At 33.1% G+C, this 24,495-nt stretch overlaps 1 protein-coding gene across 2 annotated transcripts; it reads right to left on the minus strand.

The window, feature by feature from the left end:
• Nucleotides 1–766: 766 nt before the first annotated feature.
• Nucleotides 767–6,347, minus strand: LOC149535715 (ETHYLENE INSENSITIVE 3-like 1 protein). Of its 2 annotated transcripts, XM_089804059.1 has the most exons (4): nucleotides 5,843–6,347; nucleotides 4,021–4,193; nucleotides 3,750–3,843; nucleotides 767–3,645 (listed from the first exon to the last, which is right to left on the minus strand). In XM_089804059.1, the coding sequence occupies exon 4, from the start codon at nucleotides 3,340–3,342 to the stop codon at nucleotides 1,261–1,263; it is 2,082 nt and encodes a 693-aa protein (XP_089660185.1). In that variant the 5' UTR covers nucleotides 3,343–3,645; nucleotides 3,750–3,843; nucleotides 4,021–4,193; nucleotides 5,843–6,347; the 3' UTR covers nucleotides 767–1,260. The 2 variants fall into 2 exon arrangements, with proteins under 2 accessions (XP_089660185.1, XP_089660184.1); XM_089804058.1 differs by lacking the exon at nucleotides 4,021–4,193.
• Nucleotides 6,348–24,495: the final 18,148 nt, after the last annotated feature.

Below are 24,495 nucleotides of genomic sequence, written 5' to 3' on the forward strand. Positions count from 1 at the left end.
ACATTTCAATTAATAAACCTTTTTTTTTTTACTGAATACAGCTACTAAATTTTCACTCTATTTCAAAAAAAAATTATGAATTGAAAAACAAAATTATATTCAGCATTCAAATAAGAGAAAAAAAATTAGTTGGAGAATTTACAAGAGTACAAAATTAGATGGAGAATTTTGATGCTTTGGATTGTTTATTTCAATTAAGAACTTACTTTTACAATTAGACAGCATTAAAAAATTCCATTATTTTTTCAACTGAAACAAAACTAGAAGTCAAAATTGCATTAGATGCTGAAACAAGAGAACAAAATTGGGTCAAAAAATGTTTACTTCATACTGAAAAAGAACTAACGTACAATTCTAGATTCATTTCAATTAATAAACTTACTTTTAAAAGCATTAAACAGCTCCTAAATATTAAAAAAATAACAATAGAACATTTTGAACTGAAACTATATATCATTTGAAAATAATAAAACTGATAATATCTCTAGATTAAATTTACTTCATTTTAATTAATTTTTAAAAAAAAATTATACAATTATGCAACCCCCAAATATTAAGAAAATAACAATAGAACACTTTGAGCTCCTTAAGAGAGAAAGGATGCATCGTTTGAAGACGATCATTCGAGTGATGAGATGGTAATCTACGAAGTATTGATATAAATTTTAAAGATGCATCTCCAAACTGTAAAAATCTCTATAGAATAGATGAATAAACTTCTTAATATGAAAGCTCTTGAGACATGCATTATTGAAGAGAAGCTCTCTGATAAAGAAGATATGCATTATTGAAGAGCATGATTCTCCCATTTATGAGATGGCAGTCTACAATGTTATATAGAATATAGACACTGCATTATAAATAATAATAATGTTAAGAGCGCTGCCTAAAGCTCAATACATCTTTATAATGACAGATGTTTAGAATCGCTCTCTCTGAAGGGAGAACAACATTATAACTAACTCCACTAGTAGAAAGAACTACAATAACCATATCATCTGTTTCAAAAACAGACCACCTAAAAATGTACAGGAAATTGTTTTAGTCTGGAAAAGGCACAAAAGCCCAAGTGCACCATTCCGTTGAATGTAAACAACCTTCTAATGTACAAAACTGCATGTGCATTCTTCTTTCAAACGCAAATACTGAAAGGAACTGCAATAAAACACAGATTGAGATAACCCACAATGCACTCATCTGTATTATAACTCACCCCTTTATCATAATCCAGATTATCCATTTTTTGTAACTTGACCTTTATTATGCTCCAAAATACCAGATTGGATTCTCGTATTTAGGGGCTGCTTCAGGGACGACTCTGGGAAATGAATCTCCATACTCAATTGCAATATTATATGGGGAACCAAATTTGAAGTCCTCGTTCATCTCCTGGGGTTGATGCACGAAACCTTGATCAAAAACCCTGCTTTGATCAAGATTTATACCTTCCTTCATTAATTGCTGCATGTTTAAACTGGCATCTGTAACATTGTTACAGGGCAAAACCCCTTGTCCGAAAAAGTTCTCATCAGTTGTCATTCTTAAAAGTTCCCTTCCCTGAGAAACTCGGTGCATGTTCAACTCCCGTTGATTGGGATTGTTCATGACGGGAAGATTTCCAAGTTGTGACGATGTCTTATTCTGATGAAGGCCGCTATCATATAAGGCAAGTAGCTCATTGATCGGCTGCTGACTATTTGCTGGAGCTGCTAAACATGTAGAGCTACCGGGACCTAGATTCATAGTAGCATTTGATGTTCCCTGTCCATCCATTGTAGTTGCAAAGGCACCTCCCTTTCCTTGAGCTTGTAGCTGGTTAGGTTGCCCCAGAGAAACGGTAGTAGCATTGGGTGTTGCCTGTCCATCCATCCTAGCGGCAAAATTGTTTCCCTTACCTTGAACATGGAGCTGATTCGGTTGCCCCATGCGCATGCAGAATAAATTGGTATTAGCTTGAGGCTCTGATCTCTGGTATCCAATGCTTTGGAAATCTGTTCTGTATGCACAAATAGCCTGATGGCTATTTCTTGAACTCTGATCCAGAAATCCATATGTTCTCGAATGATGAGGGCATTGCTCATATGGGCATGTATAAATCTTTTGATCTTCCATTTGAGACTCCTCGGGCAACTTCCTCTTTCGGATCATGTCAACATTATCCACAATCTGGATAGATGATGGAACCCTCTCCTTTGAAATAGTAGCATTAAAGAGCTCAAAGTCAAGAGGTTTGCATTCGTGTACCTCAGATTTGAAGAGGTCGAAGTCACAAGGCTTGCGATCCTGAATATCATCATTTGAGAAAATGTTGTTGGGATCTTCCTCGAACCCTTCAACGTCATACTCACTGCTACTGCTGAATGTCAGAGCTCCGGTATTTGCACTCAGTGAAATAGTCGTAGGTGGGCAAGCATTTGGGTTCTGCTGGCGAGCCAGTGCTTCCTCTTGGTTAACAACTGCCAGCCATGTTGCACTCTCTTTAGCTGTCATCTTATCTTGCAAACACTTTGACTGCCTAACAAGCTTACGAATCTTTGCTATGTCAGGAGACATGTGTTTGATAACAGCAGTAAGGACTCCAACCTTCCAAGCCTTTTTCAGATCATGAGGCTTCTTGTAAGGTGGAGGCCCTTGTCCTTTTGGCAAGCCCACTTGAGGCCACCAATCCTCATTACTAGTTGGCCACCATGGTGGAGAAATACCTTTTTCCAAGGGAAATCTCCGTTGAGGAGGATCACAGTGTTGCATGAGAGCAGAAAGCAAAGAACCCAAAGTAGTATCTTGAAGCTCTTGGAGAGTATGAGGGGTTGGAGCTACAATCATAGTATCCTCATTTGAACCGGGCAATGCATGTTCTGCTAGATATTTGGCTATGGCAGCGGGGCCATTCCTATCAAATCTCACCTTTTCCTTCCACCATGCTCTAAGATTATCAGATGCTCCACTCACAGGCTTCCCCTTTTCGGGAATAATCCCATACACAAATCCTTGTGCTTTGCAAACCTCCATCATTTTAAGCATGTACTTCAATATACCATCCTGTGCTCGAGACATCTTTTTCCTACGAGCTTGCTCTTGTGACTGTCTCTGTTTTGCTGAGTCAGCTTGCTCTTTTCCCTTGTGTTGCTCTTTCATGCGCCTGAGCCTAATGCGATCCTTCCACATCCTCTTCTCCAGCTCATCCACATCGATTTCATCCTCACTGAGGTCTTCATCATGCATGACCTCCCCTTCATTTTCACATGCATTTTCACACACATTTTCACACATTGAATCTCCTTCTGGAGGAAGAGTTAGATAATCAAAATTTTCTGAATAACCCATTTCTTCGTAAAACCCCATATGTTCTAAGGTTGTTTGGCTAATTTGCGGTCCTTCTGAAAGACTATAATGATAGCCTGCAAAACCCCAGGTGCAAAAATTTTCCGTCTACTGAAATTATTTATCAGCAAAGTTGTGTATCGTCACAAACAACGATAAAAAGTACACAAAGGCCTCTCTCTTAGATAACCAAGCCAGGAACACCAAAAGAGAAGCACAACTTTCATAAAGAAGTACATCCAGCTAAAAACATTTCCATCTTCAGCGTATCCATGGCAGTGAAATGGAGATTAAAGCCAATCAGACCATTGGAATCTCACAATTCTGTCAAGTCCAATTCGTTTTGTCAGAAAATTTTTTAAAAATTTCCCATTAACTTTTTAGCTAAAAATAAAAATGAGAAATAAAAAGGTATAGATATCACATACTTTGCTGCCTAGCAGATAGGAGAATATATTCTGATAACAGACAAGATCTGGAAAAGGTCCAGGTTATGAATTGGTCCCGAGTAAAGATCTTGCACTGTAAATTATCCAAAAACCAAAAAACTTGTTCAGGTCCAAATCCCAAAAACAAAACATCTCTCGTAGAAACATCTCTAATTAAATGATGTATAAATTAGCCATATTGAGGTCTATTTTTGAGAACATACACACACATGCCAGCTTCTATAGACCAAGCAAATGAACTTCTGATTACCTGAAATAAAAGATTTAGCACTCCGAAAGGATCATGATCAGCAAAAGAAGATTATTGGCTCAAGAAAACGTTGAGTAATCATTCAAGATGAGACACAATTGTTCTTGATTTTGCAGTAATCTGCTTTGGTAAAAAGGTCTATTTCCACACAGTAGAAGATTGACTCAGAATAACTGATAAACCAGGAAATACCAGAGTCAGCTGACATCTTTCCAACAAAAAACAATGGGCTTAACAGTGAACTAGTACATAACTGGAAGAGCTTGCTGATCTGCAAATTAGTCAGATGCAATTCTCTCAAAGAAATTTCCGGAGACATCGGTTAATACAGAATATCATACAAAAAAACCTGATATATTATTATGTATCCCTCGATAGATCTGACTACAGGCCCAAATGGCATATCATATTTGATATAACACCACTCCCAGTTGTTCTTACCAGCCAAATGACTATATTGGTCTTAAGTGGTGAAGATTAGGAAGAAAACAAACACATAATTGCCAAAAAGGAGACTTTAAGACTATCGGGATCATAGATAGAGGGAAAAGGCGAGAGTTTGAAGAGGTTAAGCATATATATCAAATCAAGACATGTTTTCAGAAATTTTGCTGTGAAATCAAATAACTTTGCCACGGAGCAGAACGGAGAAAATTAAATAATCATAATTGCGTTCGCTTCCCATGAAGTTGATTGGACATCAAATTCAAAAACTAAATTGCCCTCAAAACCAGATCCTGGTGCAGGTGTTTTGAAAGTCATTGAAGAATCAATACCCTCAAAATAGGGAAGTTATCCATAATCAAGACAAAATCCTCTCTAAAATGAATACCAGGCAATTGATTTGGAATTCATTTCTAAAACATAAGCAAGCAAATGATCAAACTTAAGGCGAAAAGGTAGAAGCCTATGTGGCGATTGATCAACAGGGCTTTCAAAGCAGGACCTCGGGTCAAAATCTTCAAGATATGTCGCAGCCAACTCTGTTTGCAGGGTACCCTAACATATGAGATTGGATGCAAGAATGGGTGACAAGGACAAATGGAGACCCTTATTCAGCATATGGCAACACACTAGACTTGATGCAAGTCCCGGTACACCTTGACAGAAGAGATATCTCTCTCCGGCATAAGCAATCTAAGGAGGCAAGTTCGAAGTCCTCGACGACTTTGATTGATGATATACAATAACACACCCCTAGCTGATGAAAAACTACAACGATTGGTTCCGGGCAATGTAACTTTAAAAAGTAAGAAAACAAAATATTGAAATGGGGATTCATGTCTGTGATATTACAGCAAGAAGAAAACAAGCCTTATGAAATTCACAAAACCAATATGATTATCCAAAAAACCATTCAAGCGACTGATTGATGGTGAAATCCAAAACCATCAACTAAATTGAAATTAAAATCATACTGAAACTAAGAAAACAGCGAGCTTTAAGAATTTAGAAAAAACAGTGTGTTCTCTCTCTCTACACAGCTGTCCCCAATATTTTTCTCTTTAGGCATTTACAGAATGTGAAGGCTTCAAATCGTAAAATCAACACGACATTCGTAACAGAAAGAAAAAAAACTCATAATTCGGAGGACTAATTACAGCTAAAATCAAGACCCAGAAACGCAACTGAAACACAAATCAACGCTTTCAGCCCAAAATCAAATAACAAAAGCCAGTTTCAAAGCATTGATTGGAGCTAAAAACAAGATCCAGAAACTAAACTATACTAAAATCACCATATAAACTACACCAAAATCAAAACATAAACTAAAACACAACCGAAAAAACTTAAAATCAAAGGACCAAAACTTGCACCGTACCTTGTTAACGAACCCCAATTCTCTTTCCCCTTTCGCTCACCGAAAGAACAGGAAGAAAATTAGAAAATTCTCCAACAGCCAATACAACTTCTGCTCCTCAAATATCCCTCCCCTCTCTTGCTTGTACTAATTAACAGCAACAACACCCACTTGCACACCACAGGATTCACAATACACCCCTCCACCAGAAACCGACTGAGATAACGAAGGACAAATCCGGCGCAATGAAAAACGACAAGGTAGCAAAACACCAAGCCCTCTTCTTTCAACTAGCTCTGCACAGAATCCTATTCCCTCGACATTCAAATTCTTCCCTTGAGCATTTCACTGCCCGTTAAAACTCAATCGACGAGCGAGGGCACGAATTAAGGGGAACCAGAGTGTTTCTTGTTTTCAGTGCAGATGAATGGAGGGAAGGTTCAATTGGGTACACGATTATGCACCTGACAATGGCGGCCGCACCCTCTCAGGAGAGAAAATCGGGTCATCTGTTTGGTCAGACCCTAATGAGAAGCAGAAGGCGCCCAGTGTAGAGAAGGCACTGGGATATACACCCTGACGGAAAGTCAGACTTCCGTCTACTTGACTCTGACGGCAACTCTGACTTTCCGTTAGATGACACGAGTAGCATTTTACCACGCGGTCATATGGCGATTAATATATTAGCGGGAACGGTGCGGGGAGAAGCGTGTAGATTCTCTCAGCCTGCCGCAGTTAAACTATTTCTAATTTTTTATTCACGTCCGTGGCCGCCGCGTCTTATCTCTAGCGAGCCCATGTGCTCATGTCGCTTCGCTTGTTTTCTTCCACATTATTTTAGGGTTTGAATAGTCACTAAATATGTGGAGGGCGGTGACAATGACTTGGTGATTTAGATTTAACAGCTGACATTTGACCTCATCTCTCATTTATTTTAGGGAGGATAACATTTGGATTCAACATTGGCCTCGCCCTTTCTAAATTTTATTTTGCAAGGATGCAATCCTAATGAAAGGAAATAAATAATAATAAATAATAATAAGAATATTTTCATATTTTAAGATTATTAGTCTTAGGATACTATTGCTTTCATGCAATTCAATTTTTCAATTAAATTGACCAATCAACACATAGGATAACTTCAAATGTTTAAATCTTTTTCTAATTTTTCATTATTTTATAAATCACATTTTCCATTCACTCTATTGGACAATTTTTTCTAATTTTTCATTATTTTATAAATCACATTTTCCATTCACTCTATTGGACAATTCTATTTTTGGTAGGGAGAAAATTCAATTTTCTCCAACATAAAAACTAATATTTTCTAACTCTATCATGTATTAATGAATGCATTAATTACAACTTTATCTCTTCCACATTTGTGATATTTGAGATTTTCAAAAAAGTAATATTTTTTTATCTTCCACCTCACACCACTTTCAACAAAAATAATGTCTAATCAATATTAATTATTACCAAGTTCAAATGTAGAGTTAAATATTATATATTTCTTATTTTAAATATGTTTATTAGTTTTACCTTGATGTTTATTTTTGCCAATTGTAAAATGCTATTTCTTTAAATTTACACTATGTTTTACTAGCTACTATTTTACAATCTTGTTCTAATTTTTTTAATATCATTTTACAAATTGTTAAACTAATACTGCCCCTCAAACTTACTAGATATTTTGATAGTTTGAATTAAGTAATCAACAATTTATTTTTAAAATTAAATATTTCAACTTATAATTGAATTGATAGAAATGAGTAGTTCATTCATGAAATATAATTTCTATTGTTATTTATATATTTCTTAAAATATTATAATTATTAATATTTCTTAAATTTCTTTCAAGTTTTTCTATCATTCTACCATTACTTGTCCTTATAATAACATATTATTCTCTCTTTTAGCTCTCTCTTTCTATCCTTTCTTTCTATCTATAAATCTCTATTTTTCTTCTTTTTCCAATTATTGGTAGGAACTTTGACACATTGCGTCTCTTGTTGATATAGTAGTAGTTGTGATTATCTTTATTTTAAATTTTTAAAAAAATTTATTTTGATGTAAAGTTTAGTTTTAGATATAAATATGTTATTTGGTCATCTATATGAATAATTGTTAAATTGCTTATTAATCATTCAAATATAATAGAAGAAATGTATGTATTTTTTATATTCAAAGGAGTCTTTATGTGGGACAAAACATATCAAATAGTTGTAAGAGGTGATTATTACATATTGGAGGGAAGATGGAAAGGAAGGAGATTGTGTAAAACTATAATTGTATAGACTAGTAAGTAAGCTTAAGCTTTCTCAACTATATATAGAGTATAATATTTATAAGAGTTACCATTATTGTCAATGATCTTGAATAATGTTAATATAAATTTTATTTTAATATAAAGTTTTTTTCTCATATATAAATATGGTATTTGGTCTTATATATCTCTAAGTAACTTTTAACTTATGTCTTGATCATTCAATTATGCATATTCAAGTGAGTCTTTATGTAGGACAAAATAAAATATGTCAATATTATGATTTACAAATACTTGCAAGAGTTGTTTGTGAAGCATTTTGTGGGAGGAGGAAAGGAAGGAGATTTTATAAGCCAAAAATTTTATGTCTATAATTGTATAGAATCGACACAAGTCTTCTTTTTTCAATAATGAATGATAGCTTATGGGGTTTTCAAGTATATATATATAATCTTGTGTATTATGTGGATTATTAGTTTGCAAATATGTAAAATCATTGTCATGGTTTAAACCCATTATTCTTGATTTCTTGCAAATTACAAGTTTAGGTAGTAATAATGTTGAATATGCTTTTCTAAATGATAAAAAAAGGTAATCAGTAATGTTTATGGTATTGATTGTGTAAAAAAAATTCATTATCATTTCGGATCACACTAATATGTGATCCTTCACTAGGATAGCAATTGCAAAAAGCTCAAGAAGATGTATTGACTTACTATGGAAAAATATCTCATACTTATCAATTAATGAGCTTAAGGGGCTTTCTAATGAATATTTCCTAAGACACCACACTTGGTGAAGGTTTTTCAAATGGGGTTGCAAGCAGAGTGGGTTTAACCATGGAGGGAAATCCATAGTTAAGCGCACTCGAGAGAGAGTAGTATTGGGATGGGTGACCTCCTAAGAAGTCTTGGTGCTTCACCACTATGAGCATCACCTAGATCCAATGAGTGCTAATTGTTCCATTTATTGTCATGGGAGATGGATTCGTGTGAATTACTACTCATGAAACATGAATTAATGAGTTTGACTCGAAAAACTACACAATTAAATCCCAATAGCAATATCACAATTTGACTTGTTGTGGAAAAATATCTCCTACTTACCAAAAACATTACCAATTACTCTTGTAGATTATGGAAAACTTATCTTTTTAATTGATAAAGAATGTATTAATCTAACTTAGCCTCAAAAGTGGTGTTGGAGTGTCTTGGTATAGACTATTCTTTGTGGTCCAAAGTTATGCTATATGATTAGATCTAAAATATTCATACCAAATAGAGTGCAAGATGATTTGACCTAGTTAATCTCAAGTTTGTACATATAGAATTGTAGGTTGATCTATAAATTTAGATTTGGACTAAGAAGATTACTAGTGACCTCTAACAATCTGTAACATATTTTCCTTGATGTATGCAAGATTTATTTAAAAGATATATGGTGTTGATGATCACGTTTAGGGCCCTACTAATTGAGAATTTTCTTTTTATGTCAAATTGTTGGATGTAAATTAATTATTTGAGCAATGACTAGAGAACTAATAAGAACCCATCTTATATGTTGAACATGTTGTTAATGATGTGGATATAAATATAAGTTGATGAAGCAATTTTTTATGCTAGGATGTTCTTAATGATCTATATTCTAGATGAGTCTTATATGTCTAAAAGTGAGTCATGGTTTATCTTTTGTATAACCTAGCTTGTAAAACACACATTTTGTATGTAGGTTAGTAAGCAACAACTACTATCTTAAGGGAGGTGGCTTTGGGACCTCAATATAAATTTGAATCTAAGAACTAAAGAGGCATTTATATATTGCAAATTAATGCAAAGTCATTCCCCCCTAGAATATATTTTATCAATCTAATGAATGGATAAGATCCAAATGGATTTTGGACTATATGGATCAATTGTGAAGGTAGGACCAAATTAGGTTGAAGATAATTGCCAAGTTTTATAAAATGATACAAGTCACATATGTATACTAGTTATTATGCTACATACCATGTAACAATTTGTATTGCCCTTTAAGGAAGATCTTGCCTCCCTTGGATTTAAGGAAATTTGAGATGCTAAGAAGGACTTTTTCATTAGTTTGCTCCTTTATTTATTTCTTATTTGATTTTCTTCCCTTTCTCCTTTAAGTATCCCCAGAGCCTTAGCTTCCAAATAACAAATACACCTAATTTCTATTACCCTCAATCTATTAAAATTAATCATCCCCTAACACATCCACCTTAGAGTCAATTATTTCTTTGGATCACTAAAGCTCCACAACTTGATCACATATATCATAATTGATCAGGGCCATTTTAGCTTCTAATAACTCCAAATAAATCCCCTCCTTTATTAATCATAGGGCCACTTGTTCTTTCCTAGAGCTCTCCTATTCCATGAATCTTCACCTTTAAAATATTTAGTCATAGGTCCCTTTTTATATTACCCCCTACATTATTGGGACCAATAATATCACATCATGAATTGTTGTAAGAGCATCCATGGTATACAAGTTATTGCCATCAACCAAAAATATGTTGTATTTCTTAATGGTTGTAGTTGACCTTAGTAAATGATGGTAGCATGAATATTTTTATAATAAAATCCAAATATTGTTTTAGCACCTTATGCTAAAACTCTATGTATTTGGATGTATTTATTGGTATTTGCGCTATCAAATATTTCAAGTTGGTCAGCTTGGGTGTTCAACTTTGTGGGACCCCACTTGCTTTTTATGTCTAACTAAATAGTAAAAAAATAATAGATTCCATGAGTTATGACATATGACAAAGCATTTAAGCCAATTGGGCATTTAGGTAGGACTTTCTAGCTTTTTTCATTTCAAGAGTCAATTAGCAATGTTAGTGGCACATATATTTGAAAGATGCGTTTCTAAAAGTCCATTTTTTGTAGTTTTTATTGGTCTAGTCTTTTTTTTTCAAACATATAAATTATGCTTTAGCATTGTTACCTATTTTAGGCATTTGTAAAATATTGAGATCAAGATTATATCCATGCTAAGCATAAAGTTAAATTATATGTTTATGGTATAGATCTTACAATTATACTTTTGATATTAAAAGCAGTAAAGCAACAATGTTGATCCTTTAGACAAACAACTTGAAAGCAATTTTAACAGGGTATTAATAATTATAATAGGGGTACAATATTGAAATCTATAAACCTAAAACAATCAATCTTAGTTTCTACCACAAAATCTAGATTATCACAATCAATACTATGATTCAAAGAAGAATACCATAGTTTAAATGCATGTAATAAATCAATAAAAGTAATAAACAATGCTATAAAGCCTTCCTTGTCTCTTATCCTTCTCTTTGGAGTTGTGAACTCTTAGATTTACTTCAATTATGATAACAAATGAGTTCCTAAATTATGGATGTTTTAAAACAATAAAGAGTCACCTTCATTTAATAGATTTTAGGGCTTCAATATATGGTTTAGATTAAAAGATAGTGAATAATTTAGTTTCGACAAAAGAGATTTGATAAAGTTGATTTAAAGCAATATAAAGTGACTATTTTATTTGAGATGTGGATGGAATGAAGATTTAATTAGCATTAAATACTTTACATAGTACTTAGTTATGGATGAGAGAATAATAAATAAAATAAAATAATTATTTATTTTAGAGGAAGTTGTTTCCTTAAAAATAAATTGAATAAACAAATTTAATTAGAGAAGATTTGAGACAAATAAAAATCTATTTATTTTTAGAAGATATTTTTCTTCTTTGAGAAAAATAAATAACTAAGTAAATTATTCAATTATAGAAGATTGAGATAAATAAATAAAATAAATTATTTATTTATTTTTAGGAAATATATATATATATATAATCATAGAAGACTTCCTTAATTAATTAATAATTGAAATAGTTATTTAATCATGAGGGACAGTGGAAGTTAAATAATAGAGATTATTTAATTAAAGTGAGGGAAACTAAATTAATTAATTAAGAATAATATTTAATTAATATTAGACAAAAATAGATAATAAAATAATTAAAATTTATCTAATTATTAAGAAGGGAGGTATTAATTTTAGAATTTGAAAGAAGATTGTCACTAAATTAATCAAATAATTGAAATTAATTAATAAGTTAGTAAAATTATTGTTTATGGGCATGGGACAATTTTAGGTGTGTACAAGAGCATTAGAAATGAACTAATAATAAGAGTCCATAATATCAAAACAAACTAAATATATACATTAAATGATAAAAGCCTTAACATAACATCTCAAAAACCCAAAAAATTAGGGACCAACCAACTAGTGGCTAAGAGAGCACATTGCTCCATTATTATTAAGGAATTTGAAAAGGTCGCCTCTTTTACAACATTTTTTCCAAGCACTTTAGCTTGTGCATTATGTACAATGTATTAACATAGTTGTGCATACCTCTTAGTAATGTTCCCATGTTTTAGCCTTCACGTTCTCCCAAGTCTAAGTGGAGGATAAGAAAAATTAAAGTCATTCAATTAAAAATTAAAAGGTGACTTTGTATTAATAGCTTCTAGGGTATGTATTAATTATTGGAAGGATGGAAGCCTCTCGCAATTTAATTAATTATTGTCAAAGAGGAATTTCTAGGGTATGCATTAATTATTGGAAGGAGGAAGTTTCTAGCTCTTGCAATTAATTAATGTTTTAGTTCCTTCCAAAAGGATGAAGAAAAGGATAAATAGGGCTGAAAGTCATATTGTTGATGATCAGATGATTATGACTTGCATTTGATAAGAGCTTGGATGTGTGAATCACACTCCCTTCTTTTGGCAATAGAGGACGTTCATTCTCTGTTGTAACATTCTAGACATCATTCATATCTTCTGAGTGCTATCAGAAGATATCTAATCTTCATATCAAGTTTGGAGATGGCTACGAGTTCTATGTGGTAGACATGGGAGACTATGATATCATCCTTGGCATGGTATGGATGGCCTCGCTAGTAGAGTTCACACTTAACCTAGCAAAATTGGAGATGAAGTTTCAGTATGAGGGAAGAACTATGGTACTTAGAGGACTTTCAGATGGGAGTTGTAGAGTAGTTTCCGTAAGGAGAATCCAAAAACTTTTTCGGCATAGTAACATACAGTGGGCAGCAGAATGCTTCACTATGCCAACTTTACAAGAGCCACAGGTGAAGAGTCATCCACTAGAGATTCAGGAGATACTTGATAGGGACACTAAGGTATTTGGCAAGATTCTGCATGGGGTTCCTCCTAACAGAGGGATAGAACATGTTATTGAGCTTGAAGAGGGAGCCAAACCAGTCATGATTACTCCCTATCATCATCCTAAGAAACATAAGGATGAGATAGAGAAGGCAATTAAGGAGTTGTTGGAAATAGGGCATATCATGCCTAGTAAGAGTCCCTTTGCTTCAGCAGTAGTGTTGGTAAAGAAGAAGGATGGGACAATGTGCATGTGCATTGATTATAGGGCATTAAACATGAAGACCATTAAGAACAGATATCCCATCCCATGAATGGATGAGCTAATTGATGGGTTACATGATGCATGCTTTTTTACAAAGATTGATCCACGGTCAGGGTATCGTCAGATTAGGATGAGGGAGGAGGACATTGAGAAGACAGCTTTTCGGTGTCACTATGACCACTTCGAGTTTTTGGTTATGCCATTTGGGCTAACTAATGCCCCTACTACATTCCAGAGTTGCATGAATCAGGTATTTAGGGAGTAGCTTAGGAGATTTGTTTTGATTTTCTTTGATGACATTTTAGTTTTTAGTAAGACTTGGGAGGAGCATTTACAACATCTTGAGATGGTGTTGTCTACTTTGGAAAAAGAATCATTGTATGCCAAGGAATCTAAGTGTGAGTTTGGGATGACTGAGCTACTATATCTTGGACATATTATCAGTGCAGAGGGAGTTCAGGTAGATCTTGAAAAGATTAGGGCTATTTTTGATTGGCCTACTCCAACAAATCTTACACAGCTTAAGGGATTCCTTGGCCTCTGTGGATTTTATAGGAGATTTGTTAAAAGATTTTCACAGCTCGCTACACCCTTGACAGACCTTACCAGGAAAGGGGCCTTCACATGGATAGAGGCAGCTTAGAGAAGCTTTGATCATTTCAAGAAGGTGATGTCATCATGTCCAGTACTAGCTCTACTAGATTTCATGAAGCCATTTGAGCTTCATTGTGATGCATCAAGAGATGGGATCAAAGCGGTCTTGATGCAGGAGAAGCATCCCATTGTTTTTGAGAGCAGGAAGTTCTATGGAGTGGAGAGAAGCTATTCCATATATGATCGAGAGATGTTGGCTATAATGCATGCATTGGCTAAGTTTAGGTCCTACCTAGTTGGGGGAAAGTTTGTTATCAAAACTGATCACAACAACATCAAATACTTCATGAACCAACGTGATTTGAATAATAGACAACAGAAGTCAATCACGAAGTTGTAGGCTTATGACTTTAACATTGAGTTTGTCAAAGGTAAGAAGAATGTGGTTGCAGATGCCTTATTCATGAGGCCTCATATTTGTGCTCTAGCTAAGATTATAAGAGTTTGGAGAAATAAGATCACAGAAGAATATGCGAGGGATGTTAGTGTAGTTTTTTATTTTTCTTATTTTGCTAGGTTTTTCCTACACTTTTAATAATCTCGCTTAGGTTATTAAAGCATGTTTTATTAGGTGAATGGTTGTGAGGTGTCACCTTCCTACATGTGAGCATCAATTAGCTATCTTGGGAAGATACTTTGCTATCTTTAGTCCGATAGATGGTTGCTCCTCATTGGTTGGTGTTGCCACCTCCTCCCTCTTCCTAGCCTATATAAGCATGCTACCTGGCTTGTATTTGCATCTCTTGTTTTTGCATCCTCTTAATGCTATTTTGCTTCCAGCATTTGCATTACTCTCTTGGAGACTAACTCTATGATGCTATTTTGATTTTGTATCATTTGCATTCATAGTTTAGATATTTACTCTTTGCACTAGTTTTCTGGGTTATTAATCTTATCAGATTCTAACAAGGGACACTTGGGCTTTTGGAGTAATTGTAGGTACCATACATGATGATCGCTATGTGGTGATGGATGGGTTGATAAAGTTTCAGGGCAGGATATATTTGATTCCTTCATCACAGTTTAAGGAAGTAATACTGAAGGCATTTCATGATGCACCTACAGCTGGACATCTAGGGGTCTTTAAGACCTATAGGAAGATCCGTGAACGGTTCACATAGAAAGGGCTCAAGGATGATGTTCATAAGTATGTTAGGGAGTGTACAATTTGCCAACAGAATAAGGGAGAGCACACATATCCTGCAAGATTATTACAACCTTTGCCCATTCCAAATAGGAAATGGGAAAGTATTCCTATGGACTTCATCACTGAGTTACCATGAGTACAAGGGAAAGATTGCATCTATGTGATAGTTGACTGACTGACGAATTTTGCTCACTTCTTTGCTATTCCATCCACTTATATAGCAGCACAGGTGGCTAATCTTTTCTTTAAAGAGATATTCAGATTACATGGGCTACCTACTTTCATTATTAGTGATAGGGATAGTAAATTCATGAGCACTTTTTGGCAAGAGCTATTTAGGTTGTGTGGTACTGAACTTACACCTAGCACTAGTTATCATCCATAGACAGATGGGTAGACAGAGATTGTGAATAAATGGGTGGAAGGATATCTGAGCAACTATTTGACTACACAGCAGAGGGCTTGGGTCAAATGGTTACATATGGGAGAGTACTGTTATAACACCACTTATCATATGTCCATTAAGATGACTCCATTCATGGCACTGTATGGTTATGGAGCACCTAGTTTCATGGATCTGGTTTTGGGAGATAGTAGAGTTCCCAAAGTAAAAAACTTCTTGTAGGATAGTCAGGATATTTTGAGGGTGCTCAAGGAGAATATACAGCAAGCCCAAAATCAGCAAAAAATGTATGCTGACCAGCACCGGATAGAGCATAGTTTTGAAGTTGGGGATATGGTTTACTTGAGGCTACAACCATATAGACAGTCATCACTCAAGAAAAGTGGAGCAGAGAAGTTGAAGCCTAGGTTTTATGGCCCCTACAAAGTGATCTGCAAGGTGGGTGGGGTTGCTTATGAGATAGAGCTTCTAGAGAATAGTCAAGTGCATAATGTGTTTCATGTGTCAAGGCTTAAGAAAGCCATCAGACAAAGAATTGTGCCTTTAATAGAATTACCACCATTAGATGAGGAGGGAAAGCTTGTATTAATTCCTAAGGCTATTCTGGATACTAGGGAAAGGACTCTGCGAAGCAGGTTGATTAAAGAATATTTAGTCAAATGGAAATATCTGCCAGAGGAAGATGCTACTTGGGAGAGTGAGCAGGTGCTATAGCAAATAGGACTAAGATTGCTTGAGGGCAAGTAATTTCAAGGAGGGTGGACCTGTAATGTTCCCATGTATTAGCCTTCACGTTCTCCCAAGTCTAAGTGGAGGATAAGAAAAATTAAAGTCATTCAATTAAAAATTAAAAGGTGACTTTGTATTAATTGCTTCTAGGGTATGTATTAATTATTGGAAGGACGGAAGCCTCTCGTGATTTAATTAATTATTGTCAAAGAGGAATTTCTAGGGTATGCATTAATTATTAGAAGGAGGAAGTTTCTAGCTCTTGCAATTAATTAATGTTTTAGTTCCTTCTAGAAGGATGAAGAAAAGGATAAATAGGGCTGAAAGTCATATTGCTGATGATCGGATGATTATGACTTGCATTTGATAAGAGCTTGGATGTGTGAATCACACTCCCTTCTTTTGGCAATAGAGGATGTTCATTCTTTGTTGTAACATTCTAGACGTCATTCCCTTAGGGCCCGTTTGGTGAGCGGAATAGGAATACATATTCTGGAATATGTATTCCAAAAATTGTGAATTCCTTGTTTGGATGCACCAAAACGGGATTGGAATATGAAGCAAAAATGGAATACATATTCCATTTTTGGCCCAAAAATGGGGTTTTGCAATTCCACCAAAATAGGTGGTATTGGAATACGTATTCCTATTCCATTTTTATTTATTTTAGAAAACATAAATTTTCGGGTTCGCGAATTCCCATCAAATATTGGCTGAACCAAACGGAGAATAGGAATATGTTCTATTCCGGAATATGTATTCTAGAATACGTATTCCTATTCCGCTCACCAAATGGGCCCTTAGGGTTTGGCCTTTGGAATACATCTCTTTGTACTTGATTGCAGCATTTTTAGAATTAATATAATTTCAACCTTGGTTCAGCTTTTGGGCATTCCTGGGTGTCCATTATAGTTGATGCCTAAATTTGCTTAACATTTTCTTCTTCATCTCCAACACCTTCTTTAGGGCCTCCAATTAGCGTAACCAGCATCACCACTAAGTTCCCACTTCATTACGAATGGCCTCCTAAGTCGTTTCTAACAATTTTTCTTAGTACTATTAGATATGAAAGTAGAGATGTTAGTCAATTGTGAGCTTAATATAGCTTTCTTCTCCTCTTGTATCACTACCACTATCATCTTCCTTTCCCTTTTTGTTTATCCATTAAGTGACCAACCGACCTATTTGAGGACGTAAGATTTGCACTACTTTTTTTTTGTCCTCATCACCATTATCTTCCTCATTCTCATTGGCAATTTCTTGGAGGTATATTTGGGTCTTGGATTTTTAATTTTTTTATCTTTTTATTTATTTTTTAATATCGGTAAAAGGTTGGAGTCCTATAGATTATCTTATTAATAAATTTAAGAAATTACAAGAGAAATTTCGTTCAAACGAGCACTAGTATGAAAGAATGGAGAAGAAAACCTCTAGTCTTTCTCGGGCCCAAGGTCCTATATTAAGTATAAGATTAAGTGGGTCATACCCCAATTTTCCTAGATAGCTAAGGGAAAATCTTGTTGGAGACTGTCAATTTTGCACATTTTCAATAATTACACCTTTTTTGTATTTTACATTGAGATCTGTCATAGCTATTCAGGCTTTAATAAAATTGGGTCTTTGCATTCATCTTATAGTTCCTTCATTTTGCTTATTGGCTAAATCTACACGAGTGAACCCAACTTGACCAAGATCATACTTAGCTTGTTAAATAATGAAAATATAGGAACAATTACCATTTATGAATCCAGCAACAAAAAATATTTTAATTTTCTTTTGATAAAATTTTATATTATTAAACTAAATCTTTTGACCATGCATTCTACCATTTTTCTATAGTCCTTTAATGTTGCACTCCATAAACTCTTAAAAGAGTGAGAAGACCCAAGATGGAGCCTATATGAAGGAGGGAAACATGGGAAGAACTTGACATACAAGTTCTTATTTTATTATAAGGTTTGTTTAGTACCCTTCATAATGAAATTATGTATCTAAATGTTTATTAAAATGAAATTAATGATAATAAATAGTAAAGGAGCTACCTATCTGCTACTAAAGGAAATATATGATAAAGAAAAGTATGATCATGTTGAACTCATCAGAAGGGATGCCAAGATGACCGATAAATTCCAACCAATAGAAGATGGTAAAAGAGAGAAGAAAAATGAGAAAGACATAGGCAAGCAAAGGGACAAGATTAAAATGCCTAAGGGAGATAAATATATATGATTGTTAGACTACTAAAAGATCATGCGATAGGGAGCTTCCAGAAATCTATTTAAAACTAACAAAGACAAATCAACGAGGATGATCTCAGTTCATGTGAGTGATCTACTTAACTATTGCTAAGTAGTGGGTTAGAATAAAATAGTAGCATTACAAACATGAACATTGTGATAAAGTTAAAGGGATTAGTGCCTCAAGAGGCATTTGATGAACCAATATCTAGTTCTCATGTCTCAACTATGCTATTGAATGCTCATTTTCTAATAATAAGGGTGGTTTAGTGAGTATTGGGGAAGGAGTTCATCAATAATATTGAGTGGTACAGGGTATCAAGTGATATACTTGTTATTTTTATAGCAATGGTGTGTCTATTTAAGTCAAACAAGGCTAATTTGAATGTTCTTTGCAAATGACTCTTTAAGGCAGAGAATTTGGTAAATATAGATAAAGTTTTCACAAATATACGAAGCGGGATGTATACATGTCTATCATGTTGTTACGATCTACCTACCGATAGTCATCTTCTTGTTCCCCTGTATATATTAGTATCTACTTTTGACACTACTCGTCTAATAAACTAGCTCCCAATTGTGCAAAGAAATATCATATTTCTACAAATATATTTTCATCTTTGGCCTGTAGGAAGATAGGATTTGATGGATGAGTATCTCTGAGAGGATCAATTGAAATCATGGGAGTTTGATCAATTTTTAACACTAGATTTATTGGAGCTACCTTGTGAGGAGCCAGAGGAGACACTAGAGCATAAGGAGCCTCCATCTCCTCTTTTTATTCTAGAGGATGTTGATGATTAGTAGTACTATTGAGGAACATAGGGGAACCTATTGGGCCCAAACGGGGAGATCTATCTTGAAAATATGAGAGAGTGAATTTACAAACTTAGATTGTATATTTAGAAAACTTGATATAAACAATTTTTAAAGAGAACATGAGACTGAGTCTATGAGCCTAATAAATTATGTGCTTGAATCAGGTAAGATCAAAGTAGGTATGAATTGGACTCATATGCTTATTTCAATATGAAATATTGATTCAATTTGGATGATTAAATTCACGTTCATTAATAATCTATAAACTATGCAGGGTTTGAATTATATTTTTGTTTGATCTACTGGATAAAGTAAAACTACAACCCAACGTTTTATCCTTTATTCAAATAGTAGTGATTCAGATTACTGAAAGATATCTTGACAATCAAGGGTCTTTAAGATTATTTCTATATCCTATATGAATATTGTTGATGATTAAAAGATGGATAATTTGTAAGTTAAAAAAAAACATAAATTACTATTTGAAACTGAACATGAGAAAGTAATGAAATTTAAACGGAAGGGTGTTGATCATAAAGAGTCTTTGTAGTTGAACTAGATGTATATTATTCAAGTTTCATTCATATTACATTATATATTTAGTTGGAAAATAAATTCAAGAAGTTGTTCTAGCCTTGAATTTGGAAAAATGACTCTCCTCTCAGTTTAAGAGTTTCTAATTTTTTTGCTCGTGACAATGGGAATTAGTGAAAAGGATGTTGCGCAGGGTTTGGGTCTTGGATTTTTTACATAACAGTGTTTCATGAGTTTTTTTATTTGTATAACTATATTATTTAAGTGGAGAATTCATTATATATTTGTGATAGACTTGGTTATTTACGATCCCTTACTTATGTACATACTATTATTTTCTCGATTTTGAAAATACATTTTTCTCCTATACTCCTACTATAATATATATTTTTTTGTACATGCAAACTTGATAGGCCTTGGTGTTATGATCCATATGTCTCTTTGGCTTGTGTGTAGTCTCCTTAAGTTGCACTTGAGGGGTATTAGTATAAACATTCGCATATTATCATAAATTTGGTAGGAAGTTACTTTCCAATTTTTATCTTATGAATCTTATCCCATGTGTCATCATAAGATTTTTTTCCACTTTATATATTTTCAAAAAAATATTAATGTATGTCTTTTTGCATTTTTGATCAATGAATAAATTTTTTGTCTTTATTTTACATCAATAATATCCAATTTTCTATTGTGTAGTAACTATCTCCCATGAAGGAAAAAACATTACAAGGATCCATAGGCCATGGAGAGCTACCTACCAAAATTAACAATTAAGACTTTTCTTTCATTCATATTTTCAATCATTCTATTCTCAAGTGCGATTCTTGGCCATTGGAAGGCTAAAAAATTAACCTCTTATCAAAAAGAAACAATGATGACCAATGGTACTCTAGCATGAAAACAACACTCAATCTTTATAAAAGGATGAAGGAATGATGTTATATTGATGTTAAAAATAAGAAAATAATACACTTATCATATTAAATGAAAATATAATGTATTCAAGTAGAGAATCTTCATCAAGACAATTCTTTTTTTTTTTTGGATCAAATATTTTGATAAAAGATAAGGACCTCTTAAAATTATTGTTTTTTTCAATATACATGATTTTAATAATATTTTAAAGAAATATTTATTAGTTCATGTAATACCCCGCTTAGGAACCCAAGAGAAATAATCCTAACATGTTAAAATGTTTACTGAACTATTTTCAAAAAAGTTTAAACAATATCAAAGTAAGAATGTGGAAGTAATATACACATGCACATCATTTACACATAAGAAAAATACCATACAAATTTCATTCCTCAAGGGCTCCTTCACGTTGAGTCACGTTTCAAAATTTTGTGTTATTTAGTCTAAATCTCAAGTACAATGTTTATGATTATAAAGAAATAACAGATACATCATCTCATTAGCAAATGGATAAATACAACCGATGCAATGAAATACATCTAATAAATAACATCCACTACACATATCGCAGGGTGTGTAAGAATATATACAAGTACATCAAAATACAAGATACATCGATAGCATATATATATCAATTGAACATAAGTCTCCAAGATAAGAATAAGAATGACAATGGTGCAACTACATCAATGGGCATTCAACATTTGTTAAACTAAGGGGGACCCCAATGGTAAGAAGTCACTACCTCCTAAACACGTAGTCACCTAGTTAGGCTTCCACTCCCACCATGTAGGAAGATAATGAATGGTTTGCATACAAATAATCAAGCCATAAAAAAATTCTAGGCAAGGAATCCTAATGGCCAATTCCACCAGGGTAACCCAAACTACTCAAGAAGAAAAGATAATCAAAATAGAAAGGACATTCAATCCAATACCAACACTATATACCAAGTCAACATACATATACTAAGTATAAATCGAGTATTATTAATCAAGAGACAAAATTAATGAAGGATATCCACTTCAAGTCAAAAGCCACATGTTAAAGTATAATAACTAACCGAACATTAAATCATCAACAATATTTATACATCTGACAAATAAATCACCACTAGAGGTAAATACAAGATCTACAGAGAAAAAATGGGCTAAATACTAGGGAGTTTCATCACATGGTCAAACTACTTGAGTTACGCTGGACTAGCCTCTCATTAGAACCTAGACCCTCAAGCATTGAGTTACCCTAGACTAGTCACTTTGGACCCTGGACCCTCAACATGACACATGTAGAACCAAGATACCCTCTCATGAAGATGAGGGAAATCAGTCATACCTCTCACTAGGTATCATCCCATTCCCATCCTTATCCTATACAAGCACTCAAGGCATGGGCGAGTCAAAATATCTAACTTATCTTTTTAGTGTGTTCCCCAAATATTAATTACTAGATTATCACTCATTACATAACTTACAATAGGTTACCCTAGTACTAACCATTTTGGGTCTTGGACCCCTATTGCAAGCCACTCCCAAAGACATGCACCTAGATTACCTTCCCAAAAACTCACAAATCACAATTGTGTCCCATACTACAAAAGCAATAAAGATCAAATTCGGCTCCATGATAGGCAACCCAAAAATAACGTTGGTTCTCAAAACCCAAGTTCTCATAAATGCTCATCAAAATAGAACTCATAAAATAAATCTCAATTTGAATCATAAAATACATCATGACATACAATTGAATAATCGTCATAAAAGAAAATTCAAAGATGGCTTTGTTGCACATCCTAACTTGGTCAATTAAACAATCCATAAAGAAAACTATCATGAAAATAAACATTACAAGACTGTAAAGAGAATATAAGAAAACATAGAATTTTTAAGCCATGCGATTTAATTTCATCGTTTGTTATGTTTAGATTGAGCCATAAGGATTTGTTTAACAATAAAGTAAGAATATACATGTTTACATAAATTGTTAAGTTAATATACTTATTTAAATGTCAAATCTCTTTGCACAAATAAAATGTTATGCAATATTATCTTGTTATTAATTTAAATAATCTAAAATCACAAATGACTTATATTTTTAGATTCAAAATTTATATTATTATTATTATTTAAATATTAATTTAACTTCAATTTAAGTCCAATATCAATATTTACTTTCTTTTTATTCATAATGAGACTACAAATAACTCAAACTTAGAAATTACAATTTTAATCAAATTATTTATAATTTCTCTCATAATAATAAATATTCTTAACTAGATGATTATATAGTGAGCTCCACCATAACTTCTCTTAGAATATAACAAATATTTATTTATTAACTTCCCATTTGCATTAATAAATATAAAATCACTTATATGCAACTAATATTTTTTTATTAAGAAAATAATTATTGAAGGGCCCCTGAAACTAATATTTTCACTTATACGCAACTAATAGTTTAACTAGACTTAAGGAATCAATTTTTTTTATCGGTAAATAGTCGAAGCCTAGATTAATTATTTTATTTATTGTAATTAATTATTTTTATGTGTGAAGCAAATTCAAATCCAAGACCTCCCCCACACGAGAGGCTCACAAGTTACCATTGTGTTGTAGGCTCTTGCTTGACTTAAGGAATCATTATTACTAACACCCACTTTAGTAATAAATGACTAATATTAATTTAATTTTCAAAATTAATAAATAATATATGTATATTTTTTTAAATTTATTTATTTAAAAAAATTAAAAAATAGAGAATCAATAAATAATAATAATAATAAATTTAGGCAAGAGCTTACAACACATTGGTAACTTGTGAGCCTCTCATGTGGAAGGTCTTGGGTTCAAATTTGCTTAACACATAAAATAAATAATTACAACAAATAACAATAATGAATCTAAGCTTTAGCTGTTTATATAAAAAAAAAAAAATTTAAAAATTATAAATCTGAAAAATTAAATTTTTGTTTTAAAAAATAAAAATAAACATGCAATTAGTATTCTCATGTCTTTGATATCTCAAATCATGCAAGTATAAGACACTTAGTTTTTTATCTTTAGTATATTTGTTTTCACATGCATGTATAAGTTTAGTTACAAAATACTTTCCTCTCAATTCATCTTATGCTTTTCCAATAAATTTTGTAACTATATTATTTTAGATATAAGAAGAATATTTATCTTTATTTAAAAAATTCATGATAATCACATAGTTTTAATGACAAATTTAATGTTGAAACCCTAGCTCTTCAATTTGTTGTTTTCTTCCAATTTTATATAATTGAATTTTCCCTATATTAGAAAGGGTTTCAAAAGAATATAGTCATAATAATTTTCTAGATTTTTCTACAGTTTTCCTCAGTTGAGTTTTCTTGATCAATAAGATTATCTTTTCAAAATCTACAACATAATTCTTTATCCAAAAATCAATACAATAAATTAATAAGCATTATGCAAGCACCCTAAAATATGAGATAATCTATGAAACTTTCAACAATTCTTTTGCTCTA

The sequence above is a fragment of the Cupressus sempervirens genome, chromosome 10 (genome assembly GCF_028749045.1).
Source record: "Cupressus sempervirens isolate cs-2001-9-10 chromosome 10, ASM2874904v1, whole genome shotgun sequence".
NCBI classification, from domain to species: Eukaryota; Viridiplantae; Streptophyta; class Pinopsida; order Cupressales; family Cupressaceae; genus Cupressus; species Cupressus sempervirens.